The sequence below is a fragment of the Typha angustifolia genome, chromosome 6 (assembly GCF_048772165.1).
Source record: "Typha angustifolia cultivar Huaian chromosome 6, ASM4877216v1, whole genome shotgun sequence".
In the NCBI taxonomy this organism is placed as follows: domain Eukaryota; kingdom Viridiplantae; phylum Streptophyta; class Magnoliopsida; order Poales; family Typhaceae; genus Typha; species Typha angustifolia.
The window spans coordinates 6,734,398-6,747,899 of record NC_133244.1 but is presented as its reverse complement, the minus strand read 5'-3'; the positions used below and the strand labels follow the sequence as shown (position 1 = coordinate 6,747,899).

Below are 13,502 nucleotides of genomic sequence, written 5' to 3'. Positions count from 1 at the left end.
TGGATAAATCCTAGGGTTTTGTTCTGATCGAATTAAATTTTGAATGTAAATATGTTTTTTTATTATCAAAATTGTAGTAGTATTTATTGTTACAACAATCTCATTGCTTCATTAACCAACCTACATATCTCGATCAAAATCACTTGAAAAGAATTTTTTTTATCATTCATGAGTCTGAATACTAGATATGGACCGGATAAAAGGACAATTCTTTCTAGATACATAGGCACTTAGACCCTACTAAGCTTTTAGTCAATACAATAAGCTGTCTAGTCTAGGCTTTAAGCCATATACGTCGCCGAATAATTGCTCCAAATTAAAACGTTGTCGAACACTTGAAAAAAAATATATATATATATATAAATAAGTTATTACCGGAAGTAGATATTAATTTTGTTTGAATGGATCGGGTCTTAGTCGGAATCCCCCAATGCGTACTTCTGGAGCAAGAGGCCACATTCGAGCAAAGGCTCGTCCTTCAGGAAGCCGACGGCGTTGGCGTAGCGGACGGCGGAGGAGATGCCATTGTTGCGGGTGAGCGAGACGCGAGCCCGGTCCCTGCCGATGTGGACCTCCCCGCAGTCCGGCCGCGGGCTGTCGACCAGAATCACCTCGCAGATCTCCTCCTGATGATCATCCTCGACGCGGAGTTCGTAGGCGCCGGTCGCGTCCGTCACGCACTCGCCTTTGTGGATTATTTCACCGCTTCCGAAGTGCTTGCATTCGAGCCTCACCTTAGCACCTACACAAAATTAGTTGACAAGTTATTTATTTTAGGGTTCGCACCCAATGTGTCTGCAAATTCTGGTACTACCTTCCAAGTACTCCGAGGCACTCGTCTCGAAGCCGGCACGGCAAGTGTCGCAGTAAACGCGGCCTTTGATGATAAACGCCAATGGCGGCGCGGCATTGGCGATTGTGATAAGGGCCGAGAAGAGGGAGAGAGAAGCTACGAGAGGAAGAAGGTAGTGATTTGCCATGGGGTTGCTTCTCTCTTGACAAGGGAGGGATGGTAGTATTGGGAGCTAGGGGGGAAGAAGGAGATGAATAAGGGAATAGGGATGGATTGGTGCTAGAGATTGACTGGTTCTTTAATTTGTAGCCTCGTCCTCTATCTCTCTCTATCTCTCTGCAGTGCTACGTGTGTGATAGAGCTCTTTTGGAGGGAAAAGATTAGACTACTGTGGATGACCGCTATTTTGAACACAAAACAGTTATGACCGTTTCTATCTCTCTCTGTGTGTGGATAAATAACCCTGGTAGGAGTACTCAGAATTTTAGAAAATATGATAAAAAATTAGGATATAGATATTTATTATTCCAACATAATGTTTGTTTTTATTGCCTCAAACGGCTATCGGAATTGAAAATATTCTGCGATAATAATTAAAACACATAGTTTTCATTTTACTTTTTTTTTAACTTCCAATAACCTGTGGAATAAAGCTAATTCTAGAAAAAATATTTTAATATTTAATTGAATACTAATATATAATTATATTTGACGTTACATAATGTTGATATTAAAGTAGCGAAGAATAGTAAATTTATATTAGGAATTAATAATATTTTAAACCAAATGATAAAAATATCTTTGATCGGATGTAAAGTAGTTATAGTAATTAAGTATTGCCTAATCTAAGAACAAAATAATAATTTTAAGTCACTATTAAATTAATTTTTAAAAATGGTATGAAATAAGAGAGAAATGTCACGAACCAAATCTGGACCAATCTGGACGTAAAAAAATTATAGTTTTTTTTTGTGGTGGTAACCTCACGAGTTATGAATCTAATAGCTTTAGTTTCACGAAATCAAAAATCGAGGTGAAAAGTTAAAAATAAAAAAGTAAAATAAGATCAAAATAAAACAAATAGATAAATATTCGACGTTGCAGCAATCGTTGAAAAGTAGCAATCGTTGAAAAGTAGCTAACAGCCCTAAGATAGTGTGACTTGTGGATGAATAAGGTAGCTAGGATTTTGAGACTTTGAATGGATCTAGAATTAAGATATACTCTTAGAAAGATAAAAACACTCTACAGCTATGATAAAACAATAATAAATCAACTGTAAAAAAAAATTAACTCAATAATCATTTCACATATATCTTAATTAATCTATGACCACTCCTATTTACAAGACCAGAGCCCTAACAAATTGAATTGACAAATAAATTATCCGCTTTAATTCAAAATTAAAGACAATAAGCAAATTAGACTAACTCGACCTACGTGGTCGGATCGTATTAATAGAATTATGAATTAGTATACTAAAAAAAACTAAATTATTGTTTAGTTACTATATCAAAATAAGACTAGCAATGTTAGATTTATATTCTACAAGTGAGTGCTCACTTAGAGAGTATCTCAGCTGTTTCCATCCAGGAATACATATAAAATTTTGATTGAAGAGAAGAACTCTTTTTCCAGAAACAATTTTATCTCCAGATTACCACAGAAGTCAAATAACATAACTTGCAAAAAGTTGATAGATCCATAATTTGAATTAAAAATACACCCATGGAGTGATCATAAAATTACATCAAATTTCAGAAAAATGATGGATCAAAATTCCAATATAAACTTGATCAGTTTTATATAGCAATGTTGGATAATATAGTCATGACAGAACTGCCAGTCAGTTTAGAGATGCTTGCTGCCTACCATCTGGAATTGCGAAAAGAACAATCGGTTTTGAAGGTCGGAGGAACGGCACATCACATCTGAAATAACCTTTCCTTTCGAGCTGTATAATTTCTCCACGCTTCAGGTTGCGCATGTTGGAATCTCCAAGGGCCGCAGTTTCTCGTCGTGTGCAGGGATTAAGATTGTCGATGAAGTCCTCATCTTCTTCAAGCTGTTGTTCAACCACAACAACCAGGTTCAATTGAAATGCACTCATATGCAAGTTTTTATAAAAGGGCATAAATAATTTGGAAAGTTTTCACCTAGAAGTAAAAGAAATACTGAAACCAACTGCTAACTTTGTTTTTTTTTTTTTTTGGTTTTTTAACTTTTCAGACTCATCTCCTCTAAGTTCTGATGCTAATTACCACCCCAAGTGTTTCTCCGCTTGTACTTTCTGGAAAGGAGACATAGAGACTAAATATTCCACTCTAATTCCTTAAGGTTGTACTTTCTGGAAAGGAGACACAGAGACTAAATATTCCACTCTAATTCCTTATGGAGTCATCAAAGATTTGTCTACCTATACATTTTTGTGTTCGTAGTTTATCATCTTCCATCAATGAGTGTTAAGAGTCCAAACTAAATATGCTCTCCTTCGCTTTATGCAACTAATGAATAACTTGAAAGCACCACATGCCATCTAACCTATCCTACACTCTGTTCCTACTACACATGATCCAATGCTCATGTTAATCCACATATTTCTTCAAGCAAGACAGAAAATCTTAAGAATGCTAAATTTAGAATATAACAAACAAAACATAGGTCAAACATGAGATGTGATTGCAACATAAAAAAAACTCCAATTGTACTATAAGTCATAGATCAAATACTTATCTTATAATCCTACATAGTGAGGTTAGAAAACATAAAACAGATCTTGGTTTATGAATGATAAAGTTAACTCACATCACTAAAGTGGCGTCTAATAAAATGGATCAAATAATTATGGCTCAAATCAATCCTAGATTAGCCCTTGGAAACAAAAAAGCTTCACCATAGTCTATAAAATGTTACAAGACATGCAATTATAAACCATCTAATTTGAATGCCTTAATCTCTCAGATACGACTAAGTTGTCCAACACATAACTGATACAAAGGAATTAGACAACATGATCTTCAAGGAATATGATCTCCTTTAGTGTGAATTTGTACAATAATCATTGATGGTGGCTCAAGAAAAATTACATTTTGGTGATTTAAATAACCTAGCAGTAAACTAGCAGCATGAGAGATCATGAAATTTTACAATCAGAAGGCCAATAAATATTTCTTTTCAGCTAAGATCTCTCTCTCCATGATTGCTTGAGATGATCATTATCATATCACAAGAAATTAAAGATATATTGTCAAAGTTGGAAAAGATTTGGAAGATAACACAACACCATAGCAGGTAAACAAGAAATAATCAATTCAGATACCCATGTCATAGCTCCGAACAGAAAATCAAATCAGTTAGCCTAACATAACAGCAACAGTAACAATTGGTGAATTTAACTTGTTATCCACTTACCTTCTTCTTCTTTATTAAGTAGTCGAATTCAACCAATGAAAGATGAACTAACTCCTCTGTATCAGGAAGCCATGTAAGCTTCAACTTCGTTGTTTTTACAGAGCCTTCAAGGTGTAGCTCTCCAATCAGATGAGTGATATTACCATTTTCCTTCTTGACTTCTCTTATGATGGCATTTCCCCAGTCCATTAAAGTTACCTCCTCACCCTCTGAGATGGAAATTGCATCACTATAGTCCAACCAAATTCTCTTTGTGAATGTTGTAGCCTTATTCCCAGCACCCTCATATTTCTTATGCCTGGGTATGATGCGCACAAATGGCTTTTCTGGACCATTGGTAAGGATCAAGATAACTCGCTGTTCTTCAAGCACAGCAGTATGCCTTGGACATGTAGGATCAATTATTTTCTTATTAAGTGTCCACAACTTATCCCACTCCATAAGATTCAGATTTTTTGAAGCACCCTGGAAGTCAAAGAGAAGATAAAGTCAATCTATGAGAATTCATATTTCATATATCAGCAATTAAACTTTAACAATCACCTGTTGAAGAATAAATTGTATGAGAGCCTCAATTTTCAAGCCTCTACGTACTATGCCTTGTACAGTGGGAAAACGAGGATCATCCCATCCCTCAACTTTCCCATTCTGGACAAACCAAAGAAGCTTACGCTTGCTAAGAAGGGTATAAACCATATTTAACCGGCTAAATTCATATATCTGGACTTTCCGCAATCCCATATCTCCAAGTATTCGATAATACTGAGCATTGCGATCATGATACTCACTTGACCGAAGGGCATGAGTTATACCCTCAATGGCATCAACAAAGGGGCAAGCAAAGTCATAAGTGGGGTAGACCTTATATTTCGAACCAATCCGATGGTGTGCAATGCCATTATAACGGTAATAAACAGGATCTCGCAGTGCTTTGTTCGGATCCTGCATGTCCAATTTGCCTCGTACACAGCACTGGATACCTCTTTCAGACCCTGCAATCATCTCTTTCCACAAAGTCAAATTCTCGTCCACAGTATTATTCCTACATTTTGACTCAATACCATCCATCCTCTCCTTCTGCATTTGCTCCCTAGGTGTATCATCTACATATGCTTTTCCTTTCCTAATCAAGCTTTCAGCCATTTCCATCAACTGTGGGAAGTAGTCTGATGTGTAAGTAACAGCATCGTATTTGATTCCCAGTGTTTCAATATCTTTTAAGAGATTGTCAACAAACTCATTGCTTTCTTTTGAAGGATTTGTGTCATCAAACCGAATGATAATACGCCCTTGATACCTCTGAGCAAAGTACTGGTTCAGAAGTGCAGCCTTTGAATGACCAATGTGGAGGTATCCACTAGGCTCTGGGGCAAACCGCAAGCACACCTCTCCAACTTTTGCGCCAGGAAGGTCTACTTCAAATGTAGAAGCACTTTCCTTTGCATTGGCCACTTTATTTGTCTCCGTACCCTTTGAAACGAGAGGCGAACCCTGATCGGCTCCCCTTTTGTTACCTGCAGGAGACTTTCCTAGCCCTCTCTTCCCAACATAAGCCGCTGTCACTTCATTTAGACTATCTCCATATTCTTCTGCTATGCTATTATACCAACGAGCGAGATTTTGATATTTCTTAGATTTCCTTAAACTTTCCCATCTCTGACCAGTGGCTACAGGAAAAACAACAAAAGTGAAAACGCAAACAAAAATTGAATTCCAAGTTGGTTTTGGGAAAGAATAAAATTAAGATATTACCTGCAAGACCTGACCATATGGCAATGTCAGCAATTGACAAGCTATAACCAACCAAGAAGGTCCGGAGAGCTAGATATCCATCCACATGGGAGCAGGCACCCTCAAATTCAGAACCAGAAGAAAATATGGGAGCATATTCGATCCATTCATCAATCTGTAAACAACTTCTCATAAATTATATATTCAAAGACAAAATCAACAAAGAAGAGTAAGAAACTTCATCAAGATAGACTGATTGCATGCAAAATACCTCTCCTGATTCAACAGCATCCCGCTGATAGAAGTTGGGAACTGCGGCAACCCGCCCAATATATCGAAGAAGTGTGTTGACTCCATGCAAAATTTTCCTGCATTGTTGGACATCCAACTAAAATCCGTATCTTGTAAAAGGAAATCAATTTTGTGACAACTATCCATCATGGAGCATATTATGGAACTAACATATGCTGTTTGTCATTGAGATAAAACTTCAACTGAATGTTCTCCAAAGGGATATACCAGAAGAGGTAGCATAACTATGAAATAAGATCACCTAAAATCTCATCAAATTCTTAGAATACTGTGCAATATGCTTAAATGATAAACACAGCGGTACTCATCAATCAGCATCCAAAACCAATACTTTGCAGGTAAGAATAACAAACTAACGCAATTATTAGTTCAACCATCAGGAAAACAAAATTATAAGGGAGAACAAACAAGACTAAGAAAAAAAAAATACGAGAAATAACGCAATAAGACAACCATTCCTCCGGCCAATGAATCGCCTTTAATATGTCGCACAATGTTCCATGATCAAATCAACATAAAAATAAGAGATTAACCAGTAGCCATGGTAATTATAGAAAAAAGAAACATAAAAAACAGCTCAAAATTGTTCCTTCACTACTAAGACAACACCAAAACTTGATATTTCTATCCATCCTATAGAAATCAGTTCATATCTATAAGAATGAGAGCCTGATGCGGGCAATCTCACCCGGAATTGAAGCGGAGAACGGGAGCGGAGCCCGAAGGAAGACTCGAGTCGGCGGAGAGCACGACTCCAGCGATCTTGGCAGCGCCGATTACCGAAAGCGGCGGGTTGTCGGCGGAGAAAGCTACGGTCGCCGACTCCATTTCCGCCGCAGCGAAGCTTCTCTCAATGGTGGTTGAAGCGAGGGCGATACCATTCCCTAGGGTTTTACCTGGGCGACGCGTTTGGTGAACCGCATTCCGGTCCGATCTTTCGACCGCAATCGGTCCGGTTCGTTTGGAGAAAAAGCCCGCACAGCATCTGATTCAGGTCGGGTAGTGGTCGATCGGATTTATTTTTGCTATATTCCCCTCGATCTATATTTGCGTATTTATTCTCCTTGTTTTCTTTTTTGGATAAATATTTATTCTCCTTAGAATCCATATTTTCGAGTGAACAAAGTTTATTATTTTATTTATACCTGTGCCAATCCTCTGGTATAAACATAAATAGTAAACTTGGAGAGGTATATAATACTTCGTTATGGATTATATAGTTAAAATTTAATTTTGAGTGATATAGGCGTAATTATTTTACTATCATATCAGATATCAGTGCATTAATATTGATGTCGTAAGACCTGAAGACAAGCAAGAGTATATTTTTATTCCCAAAATGTTTGAATCTTAGAGATAGACAATTCTGAATCTAATCATCAAATGGAGAAAGAAGGTACTAATCATCTCTTGATAAGGTTACTACTGGGTTAGTTGAGTTTAAAGCTCACCAAGAAGATAAGGTCAAAATAGCTCATTCATTACAATTGTTATTAATCTTTAGTGCTAAAATATGAGGCCAACTTCTGAAATATCCTATGCCTCTCACACAGAATTCTTCTACACTAGATCATTATAGAAAAGAAAAACAATTGAAGTAGTGAACATCACAATATAGGATATTATTATTCCATTCCTTTATTCCTTCTCTTAAATGAATGAAAATTCTAGATCAAGTTTAAGCTCTAAAATTGCTTAACAATCCAGTCTTTTTTGCTCTCCATGAACAAAAAAGTTATCATGGATTTATTATATTGTCGACTTCGTTATCATCTCTATGATGGTTTAGGAAACATCCATGATCTATCATCAGACTTAGGTACAAGTAGTTATATTCCAAAGATTTGTGTATATTGTCATTCTACAAGTTCATCAAGGTCACATAGCAGGGCACGGACCCTTCCCTTTGATGGTGAGACAGCACAAAGTCAACCAAGCACAATAGATTCTGGCTAAACTTTGTTAATCGTATGCTCTGGTCTCTCAATTCAACCAGCTGTCAGGAAATAGTATAGGAAATCTGGGGAAATCAAAGCTTTCGATCACCATTGAAATCTTCACGAAGAGTGAGATTAGCAAACTGGAATTTACCTACATGTAGATTTCCTGCAAATGCAGAAGATCAAAAGTTAGTATCAAAACTCAACAGAGGCATAGAAATGTTTGCCATTGTTGCTACCATACACGCAGTAAGGATGCCATCTCTGCTTCAGATGTAGAGTTGCATGAGTAAACATATCAGGGAAGAACCACTTCTTAGCTAATAATAGCACGGCCCAACAAGCAGGTTGTGAGTGGCAAAAAGAAAACTGAGAGAAAATCATGACTCTAGGCCTGATTTCGAAATAGATATTGCAACAACTTTGTAAGGCCAGCTCTGAGAAGAAAAAAAAGAAATGTTTGATTTTTAATTGAGAAACGATCAATAGATAATGTCTGAAAGATGTGTTGAATCATGGCGATAAGTTTGTTACATAACCATATTCTAGTGGTTTCTCGTTTACACTAACTGTCGACGAATTTCTAAGATATGTAAGAAAGAGGTCCAATGTAATAAGTTTGTTGCATAACCATGTTCTAGTTATAAGAATGAAAAAAGAAGAAGAAAAGAATAGAGAAAGTATATCTACAGCTACTTACACAACTTTAGTAATGTCAGCAGCCAAAATGATCATTATTGTAGAAAGGAAAGACGAGAAGATGGTCAATGCTTAATGGTTGAGGATGTTAAACATGCAGGAAGAAACACAGAAAATGGATAGTTGAGAAGAAAAGCTAGGCAGGTAAGAGGAAGCATTGCTTAAGAATAATATGACATAAAATCATTTCAGATTGTTCTGGCATCAGCAGTAAGACACATTGTGAATCAGCACTGCTATCTGGTTCAGGTAAAATGTGCCACAATGGGAAGAGGAAGAAGAGAAATGACATTCTTGGTAGTGATAAAAGACTTGATTGATAGAAGATGATACACAGATATATTATAGATAAAACATGCCACACAGACACAGACATATATCTATATACACACACAGTGTGTATGTTCATGTATGTATGTCTAGATGTTGTACATATATATATATATATATATAGACATGTAGACGTTTGTGTATATATGACATATTTGAAAGCCATGGAATTTTTTTTTACTTAAAAATAGCTAAATGCCTCTTTACGTATGACATATTTGAAAGATACCTCTTAATTTTGTAGATTGTTGACCATTCCCTTCAGGCGTCTTGCTTTTAGGTCTTGCTCTTTCTCAACCCGCATAGCTGCTACCTCTTTCTCAAGCGCAACCTTTTCTCTACGCAGCTTTTTCCTTTCTACCTCCATAGCGTTAGTCAGTGTATCGATTTTCCTTGAGAGTATCTAAATTATTATCATTTTCATCAATTACCAATACAAATGAATCACACTTCAGGGAACATTAATAAACTAATAATAGTAAATAATTTCTCTGACTGACCTATACCTCTATTAAATTGTCCTTGTCATTTAAGCACTGCTCCTTTTCATGGGATGCTTTTCTTAAAGCAATCACCTCCTTCTGCAAGATATCGTAAAAGACGACTGACACAAAATCATCGCCTACAGATTGTACAGAATCAGAGAGCTTCTTTGTGCTCGCATCATTTTCTTCACTGACTGATGTTCTGCTAATATTTACTCCTACAGCTTCTCTTACAGAATGATTACTCTCTGCATTAGCATATGTTTTTGATCTCAAACATTTTTCATCTGATGGATTGCCCCCATCAAAAGACTTAGATACTCCCTTTGCGTGCTTCAACATTGCACTTGACCTGCCAGATGATGTTGGTGATCTCATACTAGCAGCAAATGATTTCTGCGTGGAGATCCCACTTGACAAAGTACTTGAAGAAATATCAGCTCCATTTATAGAGTTACTCCGTGACAATGCATTAGGATTAGGAATGCTTCGCATGTCACAGCGGATCCCTGACTTCAGTGAGGATTTTAATCCATCTTCGACAACCTTCATTCGTAGTTGCAATCTTTCCTACAAACAAACAAGATGCCAAAGGACAGTCAATCTCATCAAAGGCCTTACATGCCAAGAGACTACAATTAATATAAAAGAAAAGATAAATGAACTATTGTACTTTGAGTTGCGCCTCTGCTTTGGCAGCACGCTCTGCTACAGAAAGCTTGTCACGAAGCTGTTGCATTTCACCCTTAAAACAAAATATTAAGATAAAGATGAAACTTATAGGTGTTCAAATATGAAAATTTATTACAAGCTTGACACTAAAGGTACCATCAGAATACGACGTTCGTCAAGCCATTGCTTCACAGGCATAACTTTATCATTTGCATCTTTCCATTCATTAGCAATAACAGCTGCAACTCGATTTTCTGTAACCATTGCACGTGACAGTGTCCTCTCTAGAGTTCTTTTCTCCCCCTATACAAAGTACAATATGAACAGGAAAACAAGATGCATCGAAGAAGAACACGAGAAAGTTTACAGAGTATTGTTGTTAGGAACCGTACCTTTAGCTCAGTTACTTGGCGCTGATAATCACGTACAGCATTTGCAGCAGCAGCTCCTGACAGGAGAGCTTCCTCGAGTTCACGAACAGACTGGCCCAGCTTCTCAACCTCGGCAACCTTTTGGCGATAGATTTTGTCTAATATTTTATACTCTTCCTATCACATTCCAAAGTTAATTTCAGAAACTAGAACCTGAACAGACATAACATAATTCATGCTGTTAACATATGTATATATATGCATGAATGACTTGTCTTCTCCACTCTTTTAGCATCCTCTTATAGCTCCATGTTTGGGAACCAGAAAAGTCACGGTAGTCATAATGGCTATAAAGTTCAAAACCATCTAGATGACTATTTAATAAATAAATAAATAAATAAGAGAGAGAGAGAGAGTGAGAGAGAGAGAGAGAGAGAGAGAGAGATCACTCACCTGGCAGATTTCATTCTGTTTCATGAGTTCCTGGTTCTTGTTCTGCAAGTCATCCACAAGAGCAGCCTTAATCTTCGCAATCTGTACCTCTCTTTCAGCTTCCAGCAAAGCCGCTTCCTTGGTTTTTGTTAACCTCTCTAATGCTCTATTGTCATCCTGAAGCTTCAAAAGCTACCAAAGAAGAAGAAAAATTAGTTAACCTCTGACATTATAAATATTCTCATCCGTACGAACCAGAAACCTCTTTCCAAGTCAAGACAAGAACCCACTTCTTGCCTCAGGAGTTTGATCTCTGCTTCAAGTGGGAAAAGTATATCTTCAATCGGAAGTAGATCGTCATCTTTCTGAGCAGCATGAACTCGTCGAAGAGTTGCCTCTGCTGCAAATTGTGCTGCCAATGCTTCTTTCTTTTCATCATTAATCCTCTTAATTTCTAGGTTCTGAATACCAAGAAACATTTTAGAAACTCATTTCTGCTTATACTTTTAGATGCATTATATGGTACTGCACAAAAAGCAGCAGACGAGTTCTGAATCTAATGAAGAACTAACAATAAATTTGGCCACACCTTGTTTTCAATAGTAGCTTCTGATGCTTGCAATTTCTCAGAGATCTTTTCAAGCTCCTCAGTGACCTATTATTGCGTCACAAGATTAGAAAAGTTAATGATATATATATATATATATATATATATATATATATATATTGCAGCCAAATTCCAGTAAGTTAAATGATAGTTAAGGTTACCTCAGCAAGAGCCTTATCTTTTGCTCGTTCTGTCAGCCTCAAGCCCTTAATCTCACTGTGAGCTTCAGCTAGCTCACGATCCTTTTCTGGGATAAATGATTTTTTTTTGAAAAATAAAATCTTCATAATTCCTTCTCAAGAATCGATAATATTGACATAATTAATTAGCCAACGCGAACCAATTCGAGGCCATAAATCGAAGAATTCACTTAACCAGTAAAATAATAGAGATTAACATTATTCTTGTGAACCAAATCTAATTCCTATATTATCCAAATCACATCTCGCCCTAAATAAGATTTCTACCAACAACTAGAACTGTAAGTTATTCAAAAGAAAGAAAACAAAATTATAGATGGGAAACACAAGATCACAACAATCTACACTCTAATAAAGGTAGAAGAAGATTAAAGGAAGACAAAAAAGGCAATACCTTTTACTTCGTTCTCGAGGCGATTGAGCTCGATCTTGACGGGATCCGAGCCATGCAACAGATTGATGAAATCATCCTCCTCAAAGCTCGATCTCTTCGAGCTCCGATTCTTCCCGCCCACCGGCCTCACCTCCATCCCCATCCCCGACGTGACGCCCTCTTCGGAATCCATCCCAAATCCAAGCGACCCTCGTGAATAGAGAAATCCGCGATTCTCCCCGGCGTCTCCCATAATTCCGCAATCCGCGATCGGAAACAAACCTATCCAGGCTAAAAAATCATCCCCAGAAGCGATCGACCCAAACCCTAACTCGAGGTCCCAATAACTGTGAGCTCCTCACTCTCCTTGAACCTATCAAGAATGAAAAATAAAAATAAAATAAAAATCGCCTTTTTATTCTGCTGACTTCTTTTACTATTCCACTTCCGAGTACCCAATTGAACTGTATATACCCGCCAGTTCTGCCGACGGGACGAGAGATGGCGGCTCAAAGTTACCAAAATACCCTTCTGCGTCGACTAACATCTACTCCGAGATAGGCCTGGAATTAAGTAAATTAACACCCCATTTCTTGTGGCTTCGATGTTTGACCTCAGTTTCTTGTTGATTGATAAACCTAACATCAATGATTATGCTCCGGAAAGCTATGGATTTGAAACGGATCCAAACACCTCAAGAGTCCCTCCCGTTCTCCTCCGTAACGAATTCCGTACAACCTATGTCACAATTTAGGGCTATGAATCGAGTTCGTTTGTCGTCCGCAACGGTGATCGCTTGTGTTCTGCTTCAAATTCTGTTTGAGATCAATCGGTCAGATTAAATCTAATTCTGTGTTCTAATCTTGTCGGACATCCAAATTTATCAAATTACCTTCATATAACATTCTAAAAAGCTCTAAAGTCATAAGAGAAAGGAGGAGTTAATGGAAATAGGATTTGACTACAGGGAGATTGAGCTGGTAGAAGTGGGGGAATTAATAAAGTCTTTTTGATTCCTTATGCCATTCAGAGCACATGACAGGTGGTTGCTTGTGGGCAGAAGAGAACACTGATTAATTACCTGATTAGTGATGACACCAACCTAATTGACAGTCACTAGCCCCAAATTAATCATAGAAATTTACA

The 13,502-nt window shown here is 37.3% G+C and overlaps 3 protein-coding genes across 4 annotated transcripts; all 3 read right to left on the bottom strand.

Annotated features, from left to right (window-relative positions):
• Window positions 1–203: 203 nt before the first annotated feature.
• LOC140761560 (major pollen allergen Lol p 11-like) lies at window positions 204–1,087 on the bottom strand. The gene is made up of 2 exons (XM_073098946.1): window positions 815–1,087; window positions 204–742 (listed from the first exon to the last, which is right to left on the bottom strand). The coding sequence occupies exons 1-2, from the start codon at window positions 978–980 to the stop codon at window positions 414–416; spliced, it is 495 nt and encodes a 164-aa protein (XP_072955047.1). The 5' UTR covers window positions 981–1,087; the 3' UTR covers window positions 204–413.
• Window positions 1,088–2,472: 1,385 nt separating this feature from the next.
• Window positions 2,473–7,156, bottom strand: LOC140761452 (glutamate--tRNA ligase, cytoplasmic). Its single transcript, XM_073098779.1, has 6 exons — window positions 6,936–7,156; window positions 6,207–6,303; window positions 5,957–6,110; window positions 4,748–5,871; window positions 4,205–4,669; window positions 2,473–2,858 (listed from the first exon to the last, which is right to left on the bottom strand). Exons 1-6 carry the CDS (start codon window positions 7,073–7,075, stop codon window positions 2,640–2,642), a joined length of 2,199 nt encoding a protein of 732 aa, XP_072954880.1. The 5' UTR covers window positions 7,076–7,156; the 3' UTR covers window positions 2,473–2,639.
• Window positions 7,157–7,863: 707 nt separating this feature from the next.
• LOC140761454 (microtubule-associated protein 70-1-like) lies at window positions 7,864–13,263 on the bottom strand. Of its 2 annotated transcripts, XM_073098780.1 has the most exons (12): window positions 12,831–13,263; window positions 12,378–12,729; window positions 11,945–12,030; window positions 11,766–11,831; window positions 11,467–11,637; window positions 11,198–11,368; window positions 10,766–10,921; window positions 10,530–10,676; window positions 10,375–10,446; window positions 9,723–10,271; window positions 9,446–9,619; window positions 7,864–8,353 (listed from the first exon to the last, which is right to left on the bottom strand). In XM_073098780.1, exons 2-11 carry the CDS (start codon window positions 12,607–12,609, stop codon window positions 9,449–9,451), a joined length of 1,821 nt encoding a protein of 606 aa, XP_072954881.1. In that variant the 5' UTR covers window positions 12,610–12,729; window positions 12,831–13,263; the 3' UTR covers window positions 7,864–8,353; window positions 9,446–9,448. The 2 variants fall into 2 exon arrangements, with proteins under 2 accessions (XP_072954881.1, XP_072954882.1); XM_073098781.1 differs by lacking the exons at window positions 7,864–8,353; window positions 12,831–13,263 and having other exon boundaries at window positions 9,481–9,619; window positions 9,717–10,271; window positions 12,378–12,801.
• Between the last annotated feature and the right edge of the window lie 239 nt (window positions 13,264–13,502).